General features: G+C 48.3%; 1 protein-coding gene across 2 annotated transcripts in view; it reads left to right on the top strand.

Moving 5' to 3' along the window:
* SLC12A8 (solute carrier family 12 member 8) overlaps positions 1-27128 on the top strand; it is a 50306-nt gene that overhangs the window by 6592 nt on the left and 16586 nt on the right. For both annotated transcript variants that reach the window (XM_050977098.1, XM_050977097.1), the window contains exons 4-7: positions 843-1034; positions 3368-3599; positions 19311-19424; positions 26331-26418. In XM_050977098.1, coding sequence (XP_050833055.1) covers positions 843-1034; positions 3368-3599; positions 19311-19424; positions 26331-26418 — 626 coding nt within the window. The remainder of the gene's footprint in view (positions 1-842; positions 1035-3367; positions 3600-19310; positions 19425-26330; positions 26419-27128) is intronic.

A 27128-nucleotide genomic window follows, 5' to 3' on the forward strand; every position in this document is an offset into this window, starting at 1 on the left:
GGGGTTACGCTGGCATTTAAATTTGCCGGCGGGGACCTGCAGCTGTGTTTGTTCAGAGACTTCTCTTTGCCACACAGTGGCGGGTGCAGCAGCTCCTCCTGGAGCCCTCCCTCTGCCCCAGGCAGGAAGGGTTGTGGGGCTGAATCCTGTGCAGAAAAGTCTCCAGAGCCCAGGCAGGGCGAGAGCCACCTGCCCCCCTGAGCACGCCCCCGCAGATAAGGGCCGGCACTCGCTGCTTTGTGAGAGCATTATTTATCTTCCACGCTGCCTTGCCTTTGGGGTTTTGTTCTTTGGCATCTCATTGTTTGCAGGGATCAGAGCTTTCAAAGGTAAATGTTCTGAAAAATTAAAATGCAAACTCGATGCTGTTAATAAATCAGTCGTTGCAAATCCCAGGGGTTCAATTTTGAAACTGCTTTTTGTTATGAAAGTGTTCTGGTTTTTTTTTTTCAGTCATGTCATTCTAAACCATGCAGACAGGCAGTGATCCCCTGACTGTGGTGGCTGAATCATTGTTTGACCTCATTCCTTTTAAACCAGTGGACAAAATCAGTGATTCATGGAGGAGCCCATTGACAGAGCAGAACCTGCTCATGCAAAGGTCTGCCCAGCCCCAGGCTCAAGGACAAGACAGGTTCTCATCAAAGGGGCGCTAATAAAGGCTCTAAATTTGGCAATCAATTACGTTAATTAGACAAGTAGGGGTGTCTGTGTGTGTTTCTTTTAATCTGTAATGACTCCAGATCCATAGTTCACTAGTGACTTGAAGTGGTAGGTCCTTACTCTGTCCCAGCAGATTGGTGTGAATTAATCTTCATTTGATTTTTTTTTTTTCATTCCAGGGAAACACTGGCATTGTAATGGGCATGTTTCTGGTGTCCTTTGTCATTCTGGTTGCCCTGGTGACAGTCTTGTCTGGAATTGGGGTGTGTGAGAAGTGCAGCATTGGAAGTGGAGGAGTCTACTCCATGATTTCTACTGTCCTTGGAGGTCAAGTAGGGGGCACCATTGGCCTCCTTTACATTTTTGGCCAGGTAATTTTATAAAGTTATTCAAAGAAAATTTGGAAACTTTGCAATGCAGATATTAATCCTGTGCTGTCCTGCTGCAGAAAGTAATGTTTCAAGTAAAATCTGGGTAATGCAGCATGGGAGAGCACCACAGGGAGCACTCAGCCCTCGCTGCTCCCCAGGAGCAAGCCTGTGCATGGCACTGTGCTGCCTGGCATGGGGCACCCTGGTGGAGGAGCTGAGTGTCTGGACAAGCCGTGCAGGACTTGAACTCCCATCCCAAATTACCCCCATTGCCAGGACATGCCCTTGCTGGTGGGAGAGTGAAATAAAACAAAGCAGGAGAGGCCAGGGTGGCCAAGCAAAGCTCAGTGAGTGGCTGTGGACTGGCAGGTTGGCCTTGGCATGCCCCATGTATCCTTAGGGATCGGGCAAGCCTTGGCTGCTTCTCTGTGGGAGCCAGCAGAAGTGGAGCTGGTGTGGGAGGAGAGCTGGGCAGGGGTAAGGGCCACAGCTAATTGACTTCTTGTGAGCCAAAAGTCACAGTTCTAGATTTTCTGAATGATCCCAAGGAGCTGTTGGGGTGGTGAGGCACAAAAATACACAAGTAGTCTACAAAAAGAATGGAAAATAATCACTTAAACCTGCAGTAACTTAACCCTCTCCCCCCATAAAGATGTTATGAACAGTATAAAATGTGGTGAGCAGAGAAGCATTTTTATGGAGGTTTGTTTTTAACTGACTGGCTTACAGCAATCTCCAAAACCCCTGAACAGCCCCCAAACCAAAAATAATCCCCTCTTCTCCTTTCACTCCAGATTATAAGCAAGTGTCCATAAAACACGAACTGAACCCAGCCACAAGCCAAGATATGGAAATGGGCCACACATGAGAATCCTTCCTGTCAGATTTTCCACTCTTGCTCTCTGAGAGGACCCCATCTGGGGAAGCAATCAGGTTGCAGCCTGTTCTGAGGCTCGTAAAAGCTGGGCTGCAGCAGCCCTGGCCCCTGGCTTGGCATCCTGTGTGCACTGGGGCTGCACAGGGGCTGGGAGCTGGCAGCTCACTTAAAATCGCTTTGCCTGCTCCCAAAAGCTGCTGATGCCTTTCCTTTCTCAGCTGTGCTTTCTGCCCAATGTGCCCTGCACCAGCTGCAGGCTGATCCTCTGCTACAGGATGCTCAGGAGAGCTGTAACCTCTGCCATAAGGCAGCTGCTGCCAGAAGGGGGGTACTCCCTGTTCCCTGCTCTCACGGTGCGGGTGGGGAATGGCTGGCAGTGGGCTGCAGAGGAAGATTCTCAGGGTGCAGCTCCCCTGATCTAGGTGTCTGCCTGTGATGGAGGGGAATCCTCCAGGATCTCCAAGTTGTAGGTGCTCGACTCTGAACGTCTGCATGCCATCAGCCTTGCTGAAAACCTCACCAAGCCTGCAGCTCCTGGGTATGGGCCAGGTTGTCCTGAGCACCCTCAGTGGAGCAGTGCTGGGTCGATCCCAGGTGGGGGATCTGCAGTGAATGGGGGCTCTGCTCCTGCTGTCCTTTGTCCCTTCCAGTCGTGTGGGAGCTGCACATCCCTCAGCTGTGCACTGGGATTGCAGGACCCAAGGGCATGCCAGCCATATCAAATGCAGCTGCCTGCCCTGACCTGGTTTTCCAGGGATGCCATGCACTGGAAGGGCTGTTGCTGGAATGTCAGCGAGTGGGAATTTCTGGAGCGAAACCTCCTGGTGTTTTGGGTTGTTGTGCTGCAGTGGTGTTTGAGCCTGTGCTGCAGATGTCCTGTCCTGCAGGCTCTCAGCCACAGAGTGTGTGTCCTGTCCTGCTGCAAGGCAAACGGGCAGCTTTCCTGGGAGCCCAGGGAGGCATGGCTCACACAACGTGCTCTCCTCCAAAGGGCAGGCTCCATTCCAGCAGCGAGATGGGGAGCCCATGAAACATCAGAGTTTGCATCCAAACTAAACACCAAGCTAAAAATAACCCCCAGGAGGCAGGGAAGGGGGAAACAAACTGCTGCTCTTCAGGCAGGTGTTGAGCTGGGACCCTTTCCTCCAGAGAAACAGAAGAGGAGAAGAAACAGAAGTTGTCTCATCCTTTTCTCTCTCAGAGAAGCCAGTGTGGTTTCTCCTGGATTGTTGATAGAGGGTGGATGTTACAGTGGAACCCAGCCTTCCCTGCCTGCCCGGGCAGGAGCTCAGCTGCCTTGGCAGTGGCAGTGTGGCACTCACATTAAAGGTTGTACTGTGACAGCCAATGTCTGTCTGTCTGTCTGTCTGAACAGAGCCCCCACAGCCTGGCATGGGGCTGTGGATGGGATCATCCCTTTTTCTCCACGGGGCACTCACAGAGCTGTGTCCCTCAGTGTGTTGCAGGTGCCATGTACATCACTGGCTTTGCAGAGTCCATTGCAGGTGTCCTGAGCCTCAGCAACATCTGGGCAGTGCGTGGCATCTCCCTGGCTGTCCTGCTCGGCCTCCTGGGAATCAATTTGGCTGGGGTGAAGTGGATCATCAGGCTCCAGCTCCTGCTGCTCTTCCTGCTGGCTGTCTCAACACTGGACTTTGTCATTGGATCCTTTACACATCTTGATCCAGGTAAACTGGTAAACTGGGGGTTCATTGCATGGGGGTCAGCAGGTATTCTTCTTAGCTGTGTTTGTGAAGTGACACTCACCTGGACAGTGGTAGGGCTCAGGGCTTCCAGATGTGTCCCCTGTCCTTTGGTACTGGTCTTTTAGAGACAACCCATAATTTTACAAGGACTGTTTCCAGTGCATGACTGAAGATGCCTTATTAGTTTAGGTGTTTAACCCCAGAGACTGAGCTCTCAATTTGTGCTCCTGTTATGTTTCACTTGGAGGTTTTCTAACAACAGAGAGCATCTGTGTCTGCAGTGTTCTCTGTAGCCTTCTGCTGCCTGACTCAGCACTGTGCCTGTGAAAAAGGAGGATTGTGAATTTGAGCTGTGGGGATCTTGTGTGGACACCTCTGAGGTCCCTCAGACCAGGCTGTGCTGTGCACTCTGCTGGGTGTGCTGGCCAGGGCTGTGCTGGGGGTCCCAGCAGGGAGCTGGGTGGGGGCCGGTGACTGCTGGGGTTTCAAGGACCCGTGAGTGGGAATTCTCCTGCTGACTTTTCCCAGACTGAGTTCAGCCTGCAGGGACAACTCCAGCTCAGGCAAGGGGGAGGTTCAGGGCTCCCTCCTGCAGCCCTGCTCACACCAAGTCCTGTTCCCTTTCTTCTGTCTGTTTGCTAACACAGTTCAGGGCGATAATGAAGTGCAATTAGCTGAGTAAACAGAAGGTGTCACCTTTTTCTTGGCTTCCTCTGTGTCCAGCAGCACCTTGGGGGGTGGCAAGTGACCTGCTAAAGTGAGTTTAGGGAAAGATCTTCAGTTTTCATTGGCAGCTGGGCTGGGTAGCAGGAGGTGTCATGTGGGCACTCGTAGCACCGATGGCACAAGTGTCATTAGTGCTGCTGTTTTATTTGGTGCTGCTGCTGTGGTGTGCAGGGATGGTGGTGTGGGGACAGAAGCAGCTGCTCCCCTGCCAGACAGAGCCTCATGGAAAGGCATTTGCACTTTATATGTAGCATGTAGGAAATGCACCGAATGAGAGCCTGCGAAAGTTTCAGCAGTACTTGTAAATGAGAATGAAGCAGGGACAGTTGTGTTGCTGTGGTGTGTTTTGCAGAGAAAGCAAGTGACCTGCCCCAAACAGCTGTGTTCCATAGGAAGTTGTTTTCTGGAGGAAACGAGGCTGGGAGGAGTGTGTTGGATTTTTGTTGTGCTCCTAGTAGACCTTCCTAATAGTAGAGAAAAATGAATACTTGAGGTGAGAGCAGGTAGTAGGAAAGTGAACACAGGACCAGGAGGCAAGAATTAAAGGAATACAAACGTCAGCAGGAAACATGCCCAGGTGAAGGCCACCGCAGTTGTCTTTGATTTCCTCCACTGCCGAGCCACTGTCATTTTCTTCTGACAGAAAATAGAGACAGGAAGGGAAAGGAGGAGGCTGAGCATCGTAGATGCTGCAGGGCTAAAGAGAGGAGGGCTTCCAGTGCCTGAGAGGAACCGGGCTGATGGAGCCGGACCCAAGCCCTGCCAGCGCCCCGGAGCAGCTGCCCTGGGGTGGGACAGCGGCACAGCTGGAAGGGAGGGACAGCCGCGGGCTGCTTCCACAGACCCTGGGCGAGTGCTGTTTCCCTCCAGCCCGGGCCGGGGGATCCTCCCAAGCGCTGCATTTCCCCAGAAGGCCTCTGAGTGGTGTGTCAGCACCGAGGGTGAGCGCTGGGCTCCGAGGAACCTCCTCACGCTGTCGCTTTCTGTGCCGCAGGGATGGATGGACGGATGGGAGGAGGGATGGATGGATGCCTGTCTCTTGGGATCGCACCCACCAGCAAAGCATCCCTCCTGCGAGGAGCCTGCAGGTGGGACAGGCAGGTGGTGCTGCAGCTCCAGCCTCCAGAGGCAGCTGATGACAATGGCAGGGTGCAGTGCACCCAAGCCCAGCACCAGGGGAAGCATCTGAGACCCCTTTGGGGTGGGCACTCCACTGATCAGCCCTCAGGAGTGTGCAGTTGTTTTCAGTTTGGTTCTGTGGCTGCAGCAGGAGCTGAGATGCAAGGGCAGCATGCAGGGAGAGGTGGTTTTGAGGCTGGAGCTGTGAGTTGGATTGTAGCTGACAGCTTGTCTGGGTCATGTCCTTGTTTTATGGCAGGTTTATGGGGTTTCAGTTCACAGCCTTGGGTCTCAGTCTCTGACCCTGTAAAATGGGCCCTGTGCAGCCATCCTGCCTTTTCTGCCATGGCAGCCTTTTTCCTCACATAACATTTCCAAGTGCTGCGCACACACGAAGGGACTGCACATCTGCCAAGCAGCAGTTGCTAGAATTTAAATAATCTCCAGGAATGCCTGTCCATCTTGAAGGTCTTAACTGGCTGCCTTTGTGTGGCTGGGCTGGGTGGAGTTCCTGCTCTTCTCCCCATTCCCGCAGCTCACACCCAGGCACACACCAAATCGGATATTGTCCAAGCACTCACTCCCTTCCTGTGGTTTGCCTTTATTTTTAGTCTGAGGACGGAGCATGTTTACACAAAAGGGGGCTTCTCAGCAGGGCTTCCTGCTGCTCTTTCTCCTTTTTTTTTTCCTCTCTCTTACTGTGGCTTGCTCCTGCTCCAAGAGCCAGCTGGGCTCCTGCAGCCAGGAGCTGGGACTGGAGGAGCTGAGTGCCTCCAGCAGACAGGGAGTGCTCTGGGTCACTTGTTCAGACATTTGTGGCCCCTCTGGGCCTGCCAGCCTGCTTGCTGCCAGGCTACCCTGTCCCTCTGCCTGGCCCCCAGGGCTTTTGCTCCTTTCCACAGGCTGCCTGTAGGGTGGGGTGGGACTGGCTGATTTTTTGGAGTTAATCCTAAATCCTCCCTTGGCTTCAGCTGGCACTTCCCCTGGGGCTTGGTCACAGTCCCAGGCTGGGATCTCTGCCAAGGGTGGGTAGCAAGGAGAGGGGCTCCCTGCTCTGTCTGAGAACCAGCCTCCTTGAGCTGCCTCTGGCCACTCAGCTTACAGTTCAGGCCCTCCTCCAGGAACAGAGACCCTCGTGCTCCTTCCTTCAGACAGGACACATCCGTATTCCCTTTCTCCCTAGGCACAGGTTAGTGTTTTCAGCAGACCTAACACAGGTGAATTGAAATCAGTCAGTGCTCGACTTTTAAACCCATCATCGAGACCCAGCACTAGCTACAAATTTTCCTAGCAGCAATGCAGGGTTGTTTTGGCTTGTGTGTGTCTGTATTTTAATGATAGAGGTCCATACCTCAGCATCAACCTGAGTTATTTTGGGAGGAGCAGTAAAAGCAGAGGAGAGGATGCTCCTCTCCCTGACCAGTTTCTCAGAACAGCATGTGAAACTTTTTTGGCCTTTTCACATCCTGAACACCAGAGTCACGGAAAAAAGAAGATAAGCCGTCCGTTAATGCCCACTATTTTATTTTCCTAGCATATCTCTGCTAATTTTTGTGTAGGGTGACTCCCAAATACTCCCTTTCAATTAGGCGCCTGCCTTCCTGTTTGGGCAGTGGCTCCCAGGTGCCCTGTGAGAGCAGAGCGGCTCTGGGAGCTCGGGGGGGGCACCACCGGCAGGAGGGCTGGTGTTAATTTAGTTGTGCTTTGATGGGGAGATGAAAGGAATCACAAGAGGCCCAACAACAGCCTCTTAAATGCCTGGTGGGGGTGAGAAATAAATGATCTTGTTAGTAATTCAGTAATTGTGTCCCCTTGGGCTGGGATTCCCTAGCCCTGCAGTAGATGGTACCACGTGGCTGGGGTGAGCGTGGAGCTTGGCTGTGTGGGGCTAAACCCCTTTCCTCAGGCTGGGAAATCTGGGTAGTTCCTTTCTCAGGGATGCAGGGAGGTTTGAAAAGCGTATTGCTGTCAGGGTGCTTCTGCTTGGGATTATTTTCCATGCAAACCACATCCTTCATGTCACCCGCTTGGGTTTCAGCTTCCCTAAGCTGCTCACACAGAGCCCGGAAAACTCATTTATCATCTTCATCTATTCCTCTGAGGACAAGTGCTTTGGAGGATTCATATCCCTCCAATGTTCTATGGCCGAGCTGGGGAGCTGATGCTGTCCTGTGGGTACCACTGGTGAGGATTTGTGGGAGATGAGTTTTGCCTGGAGCTGCTCCAGCAGACAGGGAACCTGCAATTGTTGAAGTGATTTATGTATATAGACACTCTGGTGTTGTAAAGATGCCTCAAATGCTGCCTCTGGGGCTTCGATGGACTGAATTAATTAAAAATATTTCCAGAGATTGAATATGAAAGTGATCAAAGCATCCCAATCAGGGGCTTCTGCTCGGCTCTGGGTTGTTTTATTTTATTTTTGGGCACAAGGGGTGTGCCCCAATATCATAAGAGAGGGTGCAGGAAGGATGTGTGTGTCAAAAGATGGTCTGCAGCAAATCCCAGAGGCTTTATCCAGGCTGATTGCTGACTTCCTGGCCTGAGACACATCTGGAAACTGGCATCAAATCCCAAGTAGAAATCACTGTGCAAGCGGCAGCAGAAAAAAAAAAAATCCCACTTTGCTACTGAGCAGGGTACACACCGTGGTGAATAAAGGCAGGAGGCTGCTAATACACTCTTTATTTATTAAAAAACATGGGATTGCTTTTCCCAGGTTTTTCCAATTATAGTGCATTGAATGGCCCTGACATCACTCTTGAGTCGGGGCCAGCCTATTCAACAGTCTGGCGAAGACATTTATTAACTGGTTACCTGCCAATTGTCTGGGCTAGGAGCTGCGGGACAGATGTGTTTTGGAAAGTGATAACATTGTTAGAGGCCTTATTTAGATAGTGAGAGGAAAGCTGCACCACTCTGTCCAGGTTCTCTGAAGTAGGTATTTAAAGCAGTTTATTTAGAAGAAAAAAAACCCAAAGCAGTCAGCTTGAGATGCAGCCCTGTTTGTAGGTAGGTTTTCACGGTGTTTCCCTGCTGGAGGACATCCAGCAGTAGGACTGCGTTGAGGAGCAGCAGTCTCGATTGCTGCAGATGTTCAGGTGTCAGCACAGCTGCTGCACCCCGGGGCTGGCGCTGGCATCGCTGTGTCTCTGCTCTGCCGAGCCCAGGCGGGATTCCCGAGCCACCGCCCCGAGGCATCTCCCAGGAGGTGGGTAAAGAGGGGAGGAGGGCTCAGGGTCTGCGGGTCCCGCCCTCCTGCGCCTACTGGGCTGCACTGGGGATGGATGCCATGTGCACCCAATCTGCTCCTAAAAATTTCCAGTGGTGGATCCTTTGCCGCATCCTTGGGGTACCCTGCTCTAGTCACAGCTATGCCAGGTTATCTCCTCTTCCTGCAGCCTAAACCCACTGTTTTGGGTCTCTTGAGGGCTTGGCACAATCTGTTGTCCTTCCTTTTTGCATTGAACCACCTTGCTTGGAAGATCTGTGGTGCTCTTCAGTCTTCTCTGGGCATCTCCATCTGAGCAGCCATGGGAGTGAGCAGCCCTGTGCCACGAGCTGCTGAGGATGAGCAGAGCCCTGGCCTCCCCTGAGACCCTAAGATGTGACACTGAATGGTGCTGTCCTGTACTGGCTGGGCCAGGCCCATTCCTGGAGCCAGGAGAAGGCTTGCTGAGGTCGTTACAGGTTAAACTTGCTCAGTAGGTAACAGAGTTCCTGATGCACACAGGAGGTTTTGTACACATTGATTTAACCTTTAATTGCTTCACTCTTTCCCTGTAAAGCACTGCTAAGCTCATCTTCCTAGAACTTGTAAATAAATCCTGAGATACCTTGGCTGGCTTTGCTCCCTGCTAGACTCTGCCTTTATGTGGGCTTTGCCCATCCATCCCTCCCATAAAACCTCCTGTGCAGGCTCTCCTTCGGCAGCAACTTCTTTAATTCTACAGAACTAACAAAACTGACTGCTTTGAGGAAGATATATATCCTCCCACAATTTCTCCCTCTTTCCTCATTGCTGTGTTTGGATGGGACTGCTTTATTTAATTGTACTGAATTTTTTTCTCTTTTTTTTTGGTGCCACCATATAATAGTTTTCAAATGATGGAGATATTTTGCCCCTTCTTTCTCTCATTTCCCCAGTGTTTAATTCCAATCACAGTTCAGCTGTGCCCTGAATCAGCTTTCCTTATTTAGGGATTTTATTTATTAAGATAACTTCTAGATATGAGATTCTTCCTCCAGCCACTTCACTTCTAGTTTGCATTCCTCTCCTAGGCTAAAGAGAAAACTTTGTGTGGGAAATAGGTCCTTATCTGCTGTTCATCCATTCTCCTGGCTTGTGTTAACAATTTTTGGCCTTTTTTGTCTGTAAGTGAGGGATTTTATCCTGGTTGTACCTTCACTAACCTGGATGGTGGCTCAGTGGTTCTTTCTGGTTTTCTTTTTCACTCTAAGGGGGAAAATTATCCATTAAAAAATTGATTTTTTTAGGGAAAATGTGTTCTATGACATACACAGAATTAAATTAATAGTTTCAAACAAGCAAACAAAAAATCCTTTTAGGTGACAACATCTTGCTTAACCTTTCCAAAATCTAATGCTGTTTGGTTTGATTTGCATTCTGAAGCCAGACTTAAGGCTGTAGCTCTGTGTGTGTTGCATATAGAGATAATAAAAACCTTCCAAAAAGAAAAACAAACTATTGTTTTAGACACAAAATTAAAAAGTCAACAAAAGGAATAGTTTTATTTTGAAGTACCTCTGTCATATGGATAATACATCCATAATTTGTTATGGGAAGCTGGGAGCATGGGATGCTGTAGTCATGAGGATGGCAGAAGGCTCAGGGCAGGATCTGGTGGATTAAGTTGTATCATCTTTCCTTTGAAAGATTTGATCAGGATGGATTGGGCTTTGTCCCAAACAATACATGGAGCAGCTCTGAGATGGAGAGGAGGTCACTCCAAAGTCCAAAGGATGTGTGTCATCACCACTGGGCTGCCACTCATTTTCCTCCAATTGTTGTGCCTTGACTCAGCCTAAATTCTGATCTCTCGAGCCTGGGGCTTTTCACTGGAGAAGTTCTTCAGAGCCTCCCACAGCTGGGCACTCTGGGCATGCCTTCCAAGAAATACCATTCTGTAATTGATAATGGTACCCCACTGATGAAAACTATTTTCCTGGAAGAAGGATGGAGCAAGGAACCTGGTACTTCTTGTCCTCTTTGCAATGAATAAAACAATTTTTGCCAGCTGCTTTGAATACCACAGAATAAGGCAGGCTGAAAATACCGCATCAAAGAAATCAAACAGTAATGGAAGGATTTATATATTATAGCAAGTCTAGTGCTTAGCATTAAATAATGCAAAACATAAGAAGAATTTAAAAAGTTGAAACACCTGTGTTAAAATATTTTTTTTCCTCCTAACAAGAATTTCAGAGTTTCTAACTGCAGAAAATGTTCATTTTATGTCTTTTTTTTTTTTTAATTATTAAACCCCACCAACCTGTAGAGACAAAGTAAGTGCCAAAGATAGAGTAAGTGCCAAAGATCCTAAGTTTCCTTTATTTAAGCAGTGCTTTTGTGGTGAGGAGCTGTCTGTGCAGGCTCAGAGTGTGCTCTTGTGTACGTTAGTGGTTTTCCACTTTCCCCAGAAGCTGAGGCAGAGATAAAGCAGGCGCAGGGCAGTAGGGCAGAAATTAGCATTTCCTCCCAGCCCGTCCAGTCCTGCAGGAGATGTGGAGTGGCTGGGGGGAGCTTGGGGGACCGCAGGCTGTCTCCTGATCTGAGAGAGGTGACAGCATCCTGCACATGAAAATTGCTCCATTAGCTAAAGACAAACATCAGAGACAGATTTGAGCAGCTCCCTTTGTTTATTCTGCCTTTTATGCTATTTTTAGCTGTTGGCTAGCACCCAGTGCTGCAGGTCCATTGCCTTCAGGGAGAGGAGGTGCTCGTGATCTGATGGCTCTCATGGCTGGGATGCTCCACGAGGAGACGGGGGTGCAGTTACCAAAAAGGATAAATAAAAGGATGATGACGCTTTTTTCTCCGGGTTTCCTCAAACAGATCGGCCCTGGCGCTTCTGCTCCAGTTTTTCTTGCTCGCCTGAGGGTATTCAGAGCAGAGATCCCACGTCCCCCCAGGCCTCCTCTAACACAGCAGAGCATTGCACTGGCTGATGTCAAGCCTCTTTCCAAGAAGCATCCTGCAGCAGGCTGACCTGCAGGACGTGCTGCCGAACCCCTGAGCAATTTGAGAAGAGGTCGCCCAGAGTGCTTTCCCTCGACAGCGCTGTCAGCATCCCCGCTTGCTCATTTGTCTGCTCGGCTGAGCCGTGTTTATGCCCGGGGGTGATTCACAGCCCTGCTCCTGCCCTCAGGGACATCCAAACACCCCGGGATTGTCCCTGCCGCTGTGGGTGGGGATGCTCAGGTGCGGCGGAGGCTGGTTTTTGGGACAGGGCTAATGGTGGGATCCCCCGGAGCCCCCAGCAGCAGGAAGCCGCATTGTGTGTTGACTTTAAACAGGAGGTTTGGGAGATCAGCTCTGGAGCAGAAAACAGGGACTCGGGAGGAACAAACACTCGCTGCTTCAGAAGGGCGGCGATTTCCTTTCGGGTAAACACGTCATTAATCTCAGGGAGCACATTCTTTTCCATCAAAAGATAAGGGATTCCAGTTGCCTTTCTCAGGGCTTGGCCTTTTTAGATTGTTTTAACTGTGGCTTTTGCTCCTTCAATTACAGACTGTACATACTCTCTCTTTTTAGGTTTGCCGGCTTTATTGTGGGTGCAGAGAAAGTACTGGGCAAGGCAACTCCTTCCCTGCTTCCTTTAAATTTGCTCTAATCCTTCTTCCCCACCACCCTCTCACCAAACTCTTTTCCCACTAAAACCTGTCTATTTTTTGCTACTTGCAGCTCTGACGAATTTGAAACGTGAGTGTGGTGTTTGTCCTGATTCACAAAACCATCTCCCCAGTGCTGACGATAAAATAGGAGCTTATTTGTTCACAAGTGGAAAAATAGCATGGAGCTTCTCTCTCCACCCTGGGCTGCCTCTTGCTGCTCAGCTCTGCTTTGGCCCTTTTGACTTGCTGTGAGGTGTGGGGCAATGCTGGCTGTGGCAATTTTCAGCTGTCATGGTTCTGACACATTGTGGGGTCACAGCAGTGGCAGAGGTGCTGCTTTTGCTTCTGCTCCCTGGGGCTTGGGGTCTGTGGTCACTCTGAGCCCTTTTGACCATTAATGTGTTTAACTGGCATTCAGGGATGAAATTACAGAGGGAATGGAGTCTCTTTGCATTCTTACCTCTTCTCCCAATCCTTTCTGCTAAGGGCTGCCAACAGCAACATGGGTTGGGGTGGGGTAGAGCAGGAGCTGAGGAGCTCCCACATCCTTCATCTCTCAGTGCCCTGGCAGCTCAGGCAGATGCTCTGCAGCCTTTCTGCACTGTCAGTGTGGCCACATGCTGATGTGTTAAGTGCATAATTTTTATCTCTGCATAATCATTGACCTGCATGTGTTCAATACAAAAATTCCTCTCTATTTTTTTCCCTTGCTCAGTTTGAGATGCTAAAAGCAGAAATACCGAGACTGTGGGAGCTGCCTGCAGGCAGGATGTGGTCCTGAGAACTGAGATGAGGCAAAGTCATGACATCATTTGTGACATATGGAGAGAGAATGATCCAGTGTTTGCTCTTCTCTGTCTGGGCTGGGCTGCACATGCCCCTCTCCAGCTATGGAGCTGTGCTGCTGCCCACAAGTCCAACGTGGAGCTGATGTACTCCTGGCTTGCAGGACATGTGCAGTGCTGCATGCTGACTCACGTGGCACAGGTGTTGCATTGGAGCTGCAGAAAAAGGCAACCTGGGTTTGGTGCATGTGGTCCCCTGGGTGGGTGAGTCCAGCAGTAGCTGACAGGAGACAGGGGCATCAGTCTCATCAGTTTGCCTCATCTCCTCAAGCTCTGCTCCCCTGCAGCTCTTGTCTTTTCCTTCTGCTTCTTCTGAGTCTTCCAGCCAAAACCTGTCTATCCAAAGGTGAAGCAGGAGATGTCCTGGAAAGTGTTAAAACATTTTTGTATTCCTGTACAAGTTCAGCAAAGGTCATGTTTATTCTCTGCTCTTGTCAGCGCAGCTCTGCTGCCCAACACTCTCTGCTTCCATGACTCATCAGTTCCCTCACCTCGGAGAACTGGGACTTTCTGGTGAAAATCTGTTCGTGCATCCTGCAGGTTGAGTGTCAGCCCACAGCAAGCTGAGCAGTGGACTGGCAGCATGAGAAAACCACCACACTGTCCTCTCTCCACCTCCAGCATTACTGCCCTCTGCCTGTTTTCCTTCCCAAACTTTCCACGTTTCTCTCATACATTGCTGCCTGCACCTGACCTGTACCAGGCTGGCAGCTGTAGGGCAGTGCCTGGGATCAGCAGTGGTGGTGTTGGACTTGCCTGGGAAAAAATATTGTGAGGACCTTGGGATCTGGAGCTGGGTAGTTGTGGAGGCATGGCTACAGAAACAGGCTGGCCTTGGAAGAGCTTGGGAATGTGATTGTTAATGCTGGTGTTAAACGAGCCCAAACACAGGAAGCCAGGTGTGTGCATGGAGGGATGTGGAGGCTTGTGACTGCACTGCTTTGATTGATTTATTTTTCATTCTGTTGGGAAAGGTGATTCAGGTGTTATTTGTGACCGTGGTGCCCTCTTCATGCCTCTTTGATTGTGCCATTTTCAGTGGCCATTGCTGGGTGTGCTGTGTGGCACTGCAGGGCTGTGGCGGTGGTCAGCTGGACCCTTGTCATTTTCTGGCACATCCAGCACTTCACTGAGGAAATCCAGAGCCACCCAGAACGTGGCAGTGCTGGTGCACAGCATCTTTCAGAGCTGTTACATCAAGTGATCCTGTGCTGTTTGTTGCCTGAAGTTAAATTTCAGAGTTTGCATGGGGGAGTGGGGGGAACAGAGAGATAAAGTCCTTGGGGTGTGGGCACCATCCATGGCTTTGCACCCATCTCTGCACATCCACAGTTCCTGTGTGGATGGTGAACCCTGTGTACCTGCAATTGCTCACTGAGATGCTGAAAAACCTATTGCTGGTGGTGCTTTGGCATCCAAATTTTACTTCATTTAAGCCAGACATGCCTAACTTGCCTTTGACAAGTGAATATGCTGCTCTCATGTGATAAGCTGTGGGTTGTATGTGTGTTTGGGGGAGTTTGGCCACCACCAGACTATGGGTGAGCTTATTCTGCAGGCAGGAGAAGAATTTGTATTTCAGGGGCTTTTGGGGGGAGAATTTCACTCTTTCCCTGCTGTAGAGCACTCCAGCCTATGTAGGAATTTATTTGGTTTAGGACACCCAAAAGTCACCTGATAGACCACAGCCTCTGAGAGTTACCAGCCTGACAGGGCTTGACTTACCCGTGGGGAAATCAACAGCTCGGAAGTTCTGGGCTTGAACCTTGCCCTCAGCTAAGAGTTTGGAGGAGGAAAATGTAAGCATGTGGATGGTGAGGAGTGGAACTTCATCTTATGCAGAGGTGTGTGTTCAGATGAGGATGGCACGGTGGGGCCAGGCTGTGAGGACCATTCCTGTTTTCTCCACAGTGCTGTGCCTGGATATCTGCAGCACCCACCAGGACCTCGTTCTGGGTGTGTGCTTGGACTGGCATCCAAGGCAAACAGCTGGAATTCAGAACTTATGCCAGAAGGGTTTGGTGGTGGAAGAAGAAATGGGAAAAAGATAGAGAGCAGAGATAATTATGCCAGGGATATATAATTATTCTTTGGCACTCCATGTCTTACACATCACACAGGATCCTGAAAATGCTGAGGTCAGACCTGGGAAATGTGCTGCAAGACAAACACTTCCAGCTGTTCCCCTGAAAGCAAATCTCAGCAAGTACCTTCCAGGAGGGAATGTGTGGGCTCACTTATTTTGGAAAAGAAAAAAAATCTCACCATTTCAAGCCTTCACCATTCACCTTTGTAATTAAAATCTCTAATCACAAGCAGAGTGCAATATGGGACTGTCCTCAGGGAGCTGTTTCTTAAGGTGGTTTTCAATTTTTGCACTATTTAGCCCCTGCCTCGGTGCCAGGCTTTACTTAACCTTAAGCTTGTGAACAGGCTTATTGAATTTGGCCAAGGCTTAACTAATCTGTAATGAGCTCCAGGTTGCCTGGAACTTGGCAGCGCCGCCGTGCTCTGTGCTGTTGCATAATGGCCTGACCCTGTGTAACCACAGCTTCTCCTTGAGCCCCTTCTCCAACCTCTTTGAGTTCCCATTCTGGGCTCCATGGAGGGGCTGCCCTCATAAGGGGAGGCCTGAGTGCCAAAAACCTCCTGCTTTCATGCTCTTCCACAGGGTGAGAGGTGGGGGAAAGTATAAGAAAAGCCCAAACCTGCTGGGGAAGAGAGGGGATGCAGCAGTGGCAAGCAGATGAAAGCTGGTGCCTCCTCCCAGGCATCTGTGATGGATAGAAAGACATCAGAGTTGTGATCATCTTCCTCCTCCTCTGGCTACATTGGGCTGGTGTACAGCCTCCTGTGCTCCCCCTGCACAGGTGAATGGAAGATGCTGGTCCTGAAAGCTCTTCCATTTCAAACTTGTTAGGTGGTTTTTACTGTTTATTACATCATTTTAGTAAGAGCAACTGGAAGGACTTGATTTATGAAGAATCACAGGAATAGCTCAGATGTTGCTCTAAGTAATTTTTTTCCCTATTGTTTATTTAGATCAGCTCAACCACTTGAGAAATGCATTATTTGCTTTCTACTTATTGAGTATCTAATGATGAAAATAAATTGTTACTGCTCTTTATTGTGCATTTCCCATAAGGCTGACACGGCACAGAGAAGGAACTGGATTCTTTTCTTCTAGCATGACACAGGGAAGATTGTTTATAGCACTTCAGCTCCAGCCCTCTGCAAGCCAGCTGAGAGAAACATCATTAAAGGCAGGATTTAGAGGCTGTGGGTTGCATAAATTGATTGAGAGCAAAATTTTCCAGACAAATATTTTGTAATGAACAAGGAGGGAGCAATCTGGTTTGAAAAAGAGAAAGCAGAAAAAGATCTCCTTACAGAAAAAAGTATAAAATGATCTTGCCTCGTTTGAAGATCAGAGTGCCAAATATAGACCCTATTTCATTTCCTTCCCTCCTCCTTCCGAAGCTCGTCCTTTTGAAGTGCACTTTCCATGGGATGTGGATAATTGACTCTGCAAACCACTGACCGAGGGCTCTCTTGGTTTCACCGATCTGTCTCAGTTGCTGATTCCTGTTTTGTTTTGGATGATTTTCAGCCCAGTTGCCCTGTCAGCTACAATTAGTGGCATTAATATTAATAAGCTGAAAGGTCACGGATGTCTTGCACTGGTCACAGGCACATGGGCAGGCAGGAGGTGCTCCCAGCATGACGTCCTCAGCCCCATGCTCGTGTGCCCCTAAATTGATGGTGACTGCAGATCCTAAAGGGATGTGAGGTTTGCTTCAGGAGGGTGATTGAGTGAGAAACGAGGGTGCAATGACAACTAACATTTGGATGAACTTCTCTTTAATTAGTCAAGAAGGTTCCTGGTTTCTGTGTACAGGGGAAATGTGGAATGGCCTCTCACCTGCCAGAGCTGTGAGGAGAGGAAGCAGAAGTGGGATAGTGTTGTAGGCACATCCTGTGGCTCTTTCAGCAAATCCATGGCTGTTGTTTTCTGTGGTGCCAGTGACATCTGCCATGGCTTTGGGCTTTTGTCTCTTCCACTGAGGGTTTCCACTGAGGGGAATAAAGTAGGAAAGGGAACAACATACAAATTAATGGAGCACTAGGGGATCATTTAATTTCTGAAGGTTGATAGGGCTCAGATGCACGCAGGTGCGGGTCAGACATTGGGCTCATGGGTCTCGTGGTCAGTGTGGGGCCATAATATGGCCAAAGTGGTACCACAGAAAATGTAGCCTGGTTGTTCACTGGTCTGTACACTTGGCCTTTTGTACGAGGAAGGAAACAGAAGGCACCCAAAGTGCCTCATTTGAATTATATAGCCCCAAAAGACCATTGGAAGACCCCAGTTGGAGATGGTTTACTTGCAAAGCAGGATGCTGTGCCTGGTGAGGTTCTGCAACAGTCTGGTTTTGGTTTGATGTTATTTGGCATTTTTCTTAACTTCCTGGAGGATGGAAAAGGGAATGTGCAGATTCACTCTGAAGATGAACCCCTGCTGGGAAGAGCTTGCAGCAGCCTGGCAGAGAGGGTCAGGATTTCAGATGGCCTCCACAAACTGGGCAAGTGGTATGAAAAGGACAGTTTGTGATTAGGGAAAACCTGAATGGTAGGAACATGTGAGAATAAATTGTCAAGAGAGGCTAGAGTTCACTTCACAGGAGATTTTTATGAATCAGTGGGGCAAACTTTTATCAAGTAGCATAGATGTATTTGATGCTGCTGCTTCAAAGCTCTGGTTGGAGAAGGTCTGCAGATCTTCATGGCGCGAGATGAGTATTTTGTTCACTTTTCAAATGAAAAATTACCATTTCTCTGAGGGGCACATACTTGGTGAAAAATCCCTTGGCCAAGGACCAACATTTTCCTCGAGCAGTTTGGTGAGAGCTCTGCAGACAGGCCATGGGCTGTGCTGTCATGAGCATCAATTCTGGTTGAAGCCACATAGTTCTGGACTTATAGGAACATACAGCCTACAAAATTTCCCCCTCTATTTCTCCAGACATCTGTGAGGTCCAGAGGTCAGTGTGTTGCACTGAGCTTGTTCCCTGTAAATCTCATCTGGGACTTGTTCCTAGTGAAGAGAGCTAGTGCTTTTACAAAGCCTAGCAGCAGGAGACCTCTTCTATCAGTGTGTTTCCATCCATGTTTGGGCAACACAATGAATGCAGATGTAGTAGGAAACTTTTGATTATCTGTGGGGTTTTCTGTGAAAACTTCAAAGCTCTGTGGTTAGTTATATTCCGAGACTTTAAATGGATATGTCTTGTGCTCAGAGGTCTGATTTAATGTTCTGGTCTAATCTGTTGTCCAAACATCATTAATGTTGTCTTTGAGGCATGGGACAGCTTTGATGGAGCCTTTTTTTAATTTCTGGCCATCACCCTATGCGGCCATAAACAACATCCTGCCTGCTAATGAGAAAATTCAAGTTATTGGAGTCACATGTCTTGTGGAAATAGATTGTAGTGGCAGGAGAAAAAAAGGAACCGACTTTGCTCACCTTCCACCCCCAGCTGGCATAAGCATTTGGATTACTGACAGGGAGGAGAAGTTTCCACAGATTAAGATACTCCATCAAAAAGCAGTGTTGCCTGTTAAAAATGAAATTATTATTTAATAGTCACACGCTTTAATTCCTTAACCTGCTTTTGTGAGTTATCTTTTCTGTCTATAAGCATCAAAAACCTTTCCTAATTGATGCTTTGCATGCCAATTGTCAGGCTTAACCCTTCCTAACAAATTGAGGTCTGCAGAAGGATTCCAGCCGTCCTTCAAGTGTGCAGTGGGGGAGTGGGATCCTCCATTATATACCCAGTAAACCAGGTGCATGACATTGGTATCCCACCCATCGCTTTCCCCCCTCCCCTGTCTTCTGTAAAACTTGTTTGGAAAGCAAAACCTGTGTGTGTGTGACCTTAGAAAGACAGGGCAGGAGTGGCAGCCCTGGCTTCTGCCTCCTCCCCTATCATATAAGTTGATGTTCATCCTTTCAGGTGGTCCTTGGAGCCAGCCCCTGCAGGGGCATGTGTTTAGAGGGGGGTGGTCGCTGAGAGCAGCTGGGGGGGCTCCTGCAGCCCTGGTGGCTCCTGGGGCTCTCCTCTCACCCTCCATGTCTCCACAGAGCACGGCTTCGTCGGCTACTCCCCAGAGCTGCTGTTCAACAACACCCTGCCAGACTACAGCCAGGGGGAGTCCTTCTTCACTGTTTTTGGAGTGTTTTTCCCAGCTGCCACAGGTACAGTTAAATTTTATCCTCATCCTTTTTTCCTCCACAGGAGCATCTCAGAGATGAGCAGAAGCAAGGGGAGCTCCTCTGGGCTGTGAGCCGGACTGCACTTGGCCATAGCAGACCCAGGTGGTCAATTCAAATGTTCAGGCTTCCCTCCAGCATCTCAAATTTTTTGCTCTCCTGTCTTGTTCACTTGAATGTGCTCTTCTGTCTCTGTGGTGAGAAACTGTTGGTGGACTCTGTGGGTTGATGTGGTCTTGTAAATCCTCCCAAGCCAAGGACAAGGCTCAGGCACTGATCTTGGCCAATGCTGTCAGGGCAGAAGGTATCAAGCCTATCTAAAAGAACTGACCATGATTTATCAAATCAGATGAGCCTTATGAGCACTGGGAGAGTGGGAAGAGCACAGGAGGACTTTCTCTTCATCCTTACCTTAGCAGGGGGTTGAGCTGGGCTGATGCCATTGCCCATGATGGGCCCGCCACTCACTGCGTGGTGTCACAGGTTCGTCCTTGTATGTCAGCAGAGCTCATATTTATGAGTCTAATTAGGCACCTTCATATCATCCACTCCCTTAAATTACCAGGAAGATGCATGTCCTCTTTCCAGAGCTGACAATCTCCAGTGGGAATGCAGTAACTATCAGCTGAAGTTACAATACCTTTTGTTGATGCTGGGTGTTTTAAGCTATAAAAAGTACTGATTATAAGCAGTTTCCATAGTGATGAATCCTTGGATTACAGAATGAATTTTCAGAGGATCAGCTCTAAGCAACTCACTGGAAGTTGCAGAATTGCTGCGGTACAGGGAGACAAATGAAAGTGTTTTGTGAAACAGAGGGGACTGGAGGAATGGCTGGGTAGCAGAAGTCACTTTGTCAGGTGCACCTAGTGCAGGACTTCAAATTTGTCTTTGAGATCCTCTCTCCCACCTTATCAGGTTAGCTATTACCTCTCCTGATTTCCTCCTGGAAAACTCACCTGCCTGAACTATTGGCACCACGGAGATGTCTTCTGCTCTCTTTTCTGTTGTCATTTTTGATTGGCCCAAGTGAGTCCCCAAGAGAAAAAAAAACTTTCTTATGAGCTCTGTCACTGGTGTAGGAAAGCAGGTTGATTTCTGGTTCCTTGGTTATAGAAGAAGGAACAGTTATGACAAAACTGTGCAGAAAATGACCATGATTAGCCATATTAAATGAGTTTTTGTCACTGCTAATGCTTGGCTGCTAGGAAGAATGCCAAAGCTAATAGATACAATTTGTTTAAAGCCCTGGCAGGCTGTTGCTCTGTTTAGTTAGCAGTAGTAATACCAGTAGTAATGTCAGACATCCTCTGAAAATACAGTTTGGCATGATGTATAATTACTTTGGTTGTTAGCACAGCTTTTTCATGTGTTCTTTTTAATTGCTTGGTTATTTACTGGATTTAAATTATTCCTTCAGAGTAGCAGTGCCAGTGGTACCATATAACATCACTATCACTCCTGTCACTGCTGTTTGGAGCACTGTGGAGTTCGGGAGCCTCATGAAATGCAGGGCTGTGTTTGGTGCTCTGCATGGAAGAGGTTATGGTCTGATTAAGAAATTCCTAGGATGGGAGTCAAGACTTCTCTGCTGCCAGTGCTGCTGCTTCAGGCAGGCAACGTGATGCAGAGAGTGAGCAAGTGGCACTAAGGAATGACAGGGACAGGCTAGCACTGCTCCCAGGCTGTCCCCTCCAGCCTGTGGTCCTCCCCACCACCCACCTCAGTGGCATCCACCTCTGCTGGAGCCCCCACAGGGACCTGGTTGAAGCACTGGAAGCAAAATCCTTTGCCTTAAGATACAATGGAAATTTGGTTTCAATATGCTGTTCAGTTCTGAGGGGTTACACTGAGCCAGTTTGAAACAGTTCTTTGACCCACAGCAATGTTCTGTTTAATTATAAAATGTTGTGTTTACTATTTTTAATTTGTAGCATGTGCTAGCTTGAAATCCAAGATGCTATTTTGATAACACAGTTTTTAAAAAAGAATATTTCGGAAATTGTGAAACAAATTGTTTGGGCCTTTTGAGATGAAATGTTCCTCTTTGAAGTGAAACTATTTTGATCTCTTCAGGATAGGCTTCTTCCTCTGTCTCTGAGATGGCTATCTGAATTCAACCAGTTTGAGTTTGGTCTCTGGGATATACTGAAAAGTGGCTGCAAGTTGCCCATTTCCACCAGACATGGCAGTGAAGCAGAAATGTCTGAAATGCAGACTGGTAGCTGTAACAGCAAAGAGGGGCAGCCACTTCCCCTCTTTGGAGGGAGGAGGACCTGTGGGTCTTCCCACAGGTGGAAGGGGGAGCAGGACCTGTGGGGAGACCCTGGCCAGGACCAAACAGTCAGGAAGGAGGAGCAGCTGGGGACATGCTTCAACTGACAGGTATAGGATGGTAATCCCAGCCTTTTGCAGACCAGTAGCATCATGCTGCCTCCTAGGAGCATCCTCCTCGGGGTGTTTTGCTCCAGGTCAGGTTGCTTTCTCTGTGTTTTACTGGTATGACTGCAGCAATGCAAGTGAAGTTACTCCAGTTTTATGGTTGAGCACTGGTAAGCAGAGGCTGCTCTGTTTGCTACCTGTGCAATAGCTGTTAAAACTATTTCAGCTGGATGTTCAGTGCAGCTGGCCTAATTCCTCCAAGTTTTTCATTTAATCATAGGGAAGTAGCCAAGGGATCCAAAACATACATCTAGAGCTGGCCTAAATGGGAGAGCATGGGCACAGAAGCCTGGGATTTGCTGGCTTCAGTCCAAAGACTGAAATATAGCTGTGGAAGGTGTGAACATGCCCCTGCAGAGGTGCTGTGCATTAGCCAGCTGTTCTTCTGCATGTTTGTAAATACCTTCTCAGTGCACACCTTTTGCTGCTGTGCTGGGAACACTTGGATACCCACCCAGCCAGGCTTTTTCAACAGGGAGGGAGTCTCAGGGGCAGCCTGCCCACAGCCAGCTCCCAGCAGCAGCAGCCATGCAGCCGTCAGTGCATTTTAAAATTAAGATAAATGCTGTTTCTGTTGTGCAAAAAATGTTTTTCTACTAAATCCCCAAGGTTTTCTGTCTAATGAAAGAAGTGTGTTGTCTTGTGATACAAGAAAGTAAGATGTCATTTGAAGCAGCGTTAGTGGAAAATATCACTGCACAGAAACCAGTTCTGAAATAAACCATATCTGGCACTTGCAAAATGACAGCAAATAGATTTAGAAGTTTTGGGCTAAGTTATCAGATGATGTAAACTGGCACAACTCCATTGAAGTCTATGGCAAGGTGCCAGCTTACATCAGTGGAGAAGTTGGCCCTTAAAAAAAAATTAGCTACAAGCCTTATCTAAGATTTTCCATTCTTCACCTCCTGGGTGAAGGAAAAAAACCCACCTTTTATATTTTATAGTATGCTCACTGAAAAATGCACTGGGCGTTTGCAAGAGTGATCATATCTGCAGCTATAAACCATGGCTGGTGGGGTGGTGGCTGTGCCTGACACACAATGTAGGTGGTCCCCTCATGCACACATCCACCCCCTGGATGATGCCCAGGACCAGATTACACTGGGAATAGCAGCAACGTACAGACTGTCTCAGCCATAATTTCCTGGCTGGGTTGACTGTGTTTTCATGCTTCTTTGTCCAGAAGCTTTGTCACTATCTGCTGCTCTCTAAGATAATAGCCAGTGTGGAAAATCCAGCCTGCTATCTCATTGAAACAGAGAGGTGGATAATTTTCTCCATGGAGAATCTGCAGATATGATTGCTTGAGTTCAGAAGGGATTGGCCATTTCCCTGGGGACAGGCCTGTTTCTGAAGGAAGGAACATCCCAATTTCTTCCTACCTTGACTGCCAGGAAGGACATGCAGAAGGAATCTGCAACGAGTGTTGTGGTAGTTCTGTATCTGCACTGCCTGCCACACGTGTTCTTAACTTGAAAGAAAAAAGAGCATTTTCAGAGGAAAGACTGATTTGTTCAGGAAAACTTGTTAACTCAAAGGGTTTAAAAGGCTGCTGGTGGTGGAGAGGTGGCTCTGGCATTGTCCGTACATCTGTCCTACCAGATTGTCCACACCTTTGCACTGGTCATGTCACAGTCGTAACTGCAGCACAGAGGAGATGGCTTTGGCCTGAGTGGATGAGAGTTTCTGAGTTGCTTCCCTCTGTGGTGGCCTTGACCTTTGGCTGTGGAACCCATGCAACTCCGGTGACCTCCTGGGAGCCCTGACAGAAGCTAGTGGTGTGCAGTGGCCTGGGTGTGACCCCTGGCCACTGCTGGGCAGGAGGTCAATCACCAGCCTCTAGATCCTCTTTATGTGGGCTCTGGGAAGTCATCTCCTGGCTGCTCCCGAGCGTGTGTGGGTCTGTGGGAGGGAGGCAGTGAGGCAGCCCAGGCTGTGCAGTCATCGCTCTGCCGATGACTCACGTCTTCAACTTTTTTATGTTCAGTCCAGAAAATGCCATTTTGGTGTTTCCCCAGTGCTTTGCTGAGGCAGGAGTTTGGATGAGGAAGAGGTGACTCAAGCTGGAAGATTTAAAGGTGGTGCCAGATGTTTGAGAAACTTGGCCAAGAAGCACATGAGATTAACAGCTGTCCTTCTGACAATAGTTTGCTCCCTTTGGAAGAAAAATTCAGAGAATTCTGTTTTCTGCTTTGTCTCTGAATTGCAGAGTAGCATGTCACCAAAGAGTGCTTCATAGAGAATTTATTTAGCATATTTGTGACCGTTTCCATGGACTTCTGCCTTCCTAACTTTTCTTACCTCTGGCTAAGCCTGTTGTGTAACTGTTTGAAAGGAGCAGGGCTTGCACATTGCACGGAATCTTTATCTAGAGAAAACCAGAGCAGCTGACAGGCTTTTAGCTGTGCTGTTCAGAAGTATATCCACAAAATAGTCTTCCAGGAGAAAATTAAGCACTTGATTTGTAATGCTTTCAATATGGTGTCAAGGATTCAAATCTGGTCTGAATTTGGAGGAAAAGCTCTTCCAGGAGCTGAGGAATGCCAGGATTCTGTGGGGACCAGGGAACGGTTGTCAGAGCTCTTGCTCCATGGTGGAGATGACAGGAAAAGATGGCTGGTGAGTGGACTGATCAAGGGGGGAAAAAAGAGATGATCAAGGAAAAAGCATCAATAATAAATAAATAAATAAATAAATAAATAAAGCCCTGGATGTGTTTGGCAGCAGGAGAGTGCCTTGTGCTCATTTGTATGCTGTCCTCATGGCAGAGCAGTGAGGAGAGGAGGTGTTACAATTCCCTTTGAGCAGATGTGGAGATGGCTATGAAGATGCACAGCAGTGCCTGGGACAGAGCAGAGCAGAGTTTGTGTTCCATGATTAGCAGCCCAGCCATTGCTGACAGCCCATCAAAGGCCAAGGTCTGTAGGGAATAGGGAGGCCATCCTGTTCCCTGCCATCTGGCTGATTTGGGTTTGTCCCCTTTACCCTGAGCTTGGTCCCACGGCTCTTGTCTATTTCTCATCTTGGGGGAAAAACCCTTCCAAGCAGCAATCCGTGTCAGAGCTTTAAAATGCGATGGGCTGTTGCTGATTTAGAGCTGTAGTCACTCAGATTTGCAGCTGCAGAGACTGACTTTGTCATTCTTATGCCCTCTGAACACGAGGATTGGCTGCTGGGCTTGGCAGCCACGGTGGACTGGCGTGTGGTCAGTCCCTGCTGCAGGGGCTGCCAGATGCTGTGAGTGCCATGGTGCCATGGTGCTGGCATCCTCCTTCCCATTGTTCTGTGGTGATCTCACCCTGGCCCCAGGGACCGTGCCATCAGCACTGCTGGCTGGCTCCTGGCTCACGTGTCCTTATGGAGACATTAGTCTGACATCCCGGGGGGAACAGTGATGGGCAGAAGTTAGCATCCTAAAGCATTTGGTCTTGCCTTCAAATTGTCCAGATTTTCATCAGGATTCTAAACCATAGATTTTTATTTATAGCACTTACCTGAAGTCTTCTAAGAAAACTTTTGGCATAATGTGACAAGGGAATCTCTGTTTTCTTGACAAGTCTGGTATGACTCCTCCTTCAGCTATGGACAAAGCCCCTTAACCAATCTGTACCTTGGCTTTCTAGTCTTAATGTAGAGGCTCCAATCCTCTGATTCATCCTGTTTCCCTCTCTTGCTCTTTAGCTGGTAATTTTTTAGGCTAAGGACTGTCCCTGATTGTATAATACCCTGTACTCTGGCCTAAAATAACAGTTCAGTATTTTATTCTTAGTCCTAGCATGTGTTTTCTATGTGACACTGGGACAATCACTTGCCCTCTCAGTGTTTCTGTTTCCCTATCTGCAAGGCAGAGATAATGCCTACTTCCAAAGCAGATCCCTTGGCTGGAAGGTGCCACCTACGTGCCGAGAGCCCTGTCATTCCCTCTGCTAATGTGATCATCATTTAATAGGGACAGGACATTCTGTTTTGTAGCAGTGGCTGTCCCCTGTGAATGCAGGGACCTGTAATGGACCTGGGCTGGGGTTCGTGCCACCTGCTGCGTGTGCTGCCCAGATGAACAGTGGCATTTCTCTTTTCAACAGCCGGGCAGCATTGTCTACTGTTAGGTTTGTATGAAGATAAGATGGGTTTTGTTCACATACTGCTTCCCCCTCAGCATTGTTCAAACCAGACAGAGGCTTCTTTGACATGTTGGTGGTGACTTGCTTCTGTTAAAGTCATGAACATTTTTTTACCAAGCAATTGATGGGAGCCAATATTTGTCTGTGTGGCAGTGCAATGAAGTGATATAGTTACTGCTCTGAAGCGACCAATGAACTGATTGATTAAATTATATTACATTGATTAAATTATATTACATATTGCAATGTGTATTATATATACTGTAGCTTAGATTGACTATATATATATTATAACTTAAATTGCACTTGTGTCTGCAAACTACAGGTGTGATGGCTGGGTTCAATATGAGTGGAGATCTCCAGAAGCCTTCTTCCAACATCCCTCTGGGGTCTCTGGCTGCTATTGGCACCTCGTAAGTCATTGATTGGGGAAAATTTGCTCTGGAGACTGCCCTGAGTGTGACCAATCCATTTCATATTCCCATCAGCCTTTTATTACTCAGCCATCTGGAAAATTAAAGTGTGGCTCTCATTCCAATTGTCATCCATTACCACCAGATACTCTGGGTGGGCTGGAGATGTTTGTTAGTGAGGATGTACTCAGTCCTCCCACTGCTGGGTGGGATCTGTGCTGGTGCTGGGTGCTTGTGCTGCTGCAGCCTGGCTGCCCCAGAGTGAATGCAGAGTTCTCCAAGGCTTTGGGGGGGATGATTTTGTCATTCAATGCTGTTGATTTCAAGGGGGTGGTGGGGGGGGGGTTATTGCCCCCCCCCCCCCCCCCGGTGTTTTTTCTTCTATATAAATAGAAAAGAAGTATCAAAATTTTGTAATTTTTATTGCTGGGCAAATGAGGCCAAGAGAGGTGAAACCTACCCACCTGCAAGACAGGGGAAGCAGAGGCCCCTGCATCATCAAGTCATGCTCTTCCCAAGGAAATGCTGCTTTCCAGGAGAGCTTTCCACTGCTGCTTATTAAAAACATAAAAGCCCTCAGTAGGTTTTCCTGCCTGCTTTTATTGCCATCTAAATTGCCTTTGAAATTATTTCTTTTAATTGTGTACCAATGTTCAGTCAGGAAGGAAGATTCTTCACAATTTGGAGGCATTCCTCTGGAATTGGTGCTT

Source organism: Serinus canaria, chromosome 7, assembly GCF_022539315.1.
Source record: "Serinus canaria isolate serCan28SL12 chromosome 7, serCan2020, whole genome shotgun sequence".
Taxonomy (NCBI): domain Eukaryota; kingdom Metazoa; phylum Chordata; class Aves; order Passeriformes; family Fringillidae; genus Serinus; species Serinus canaria.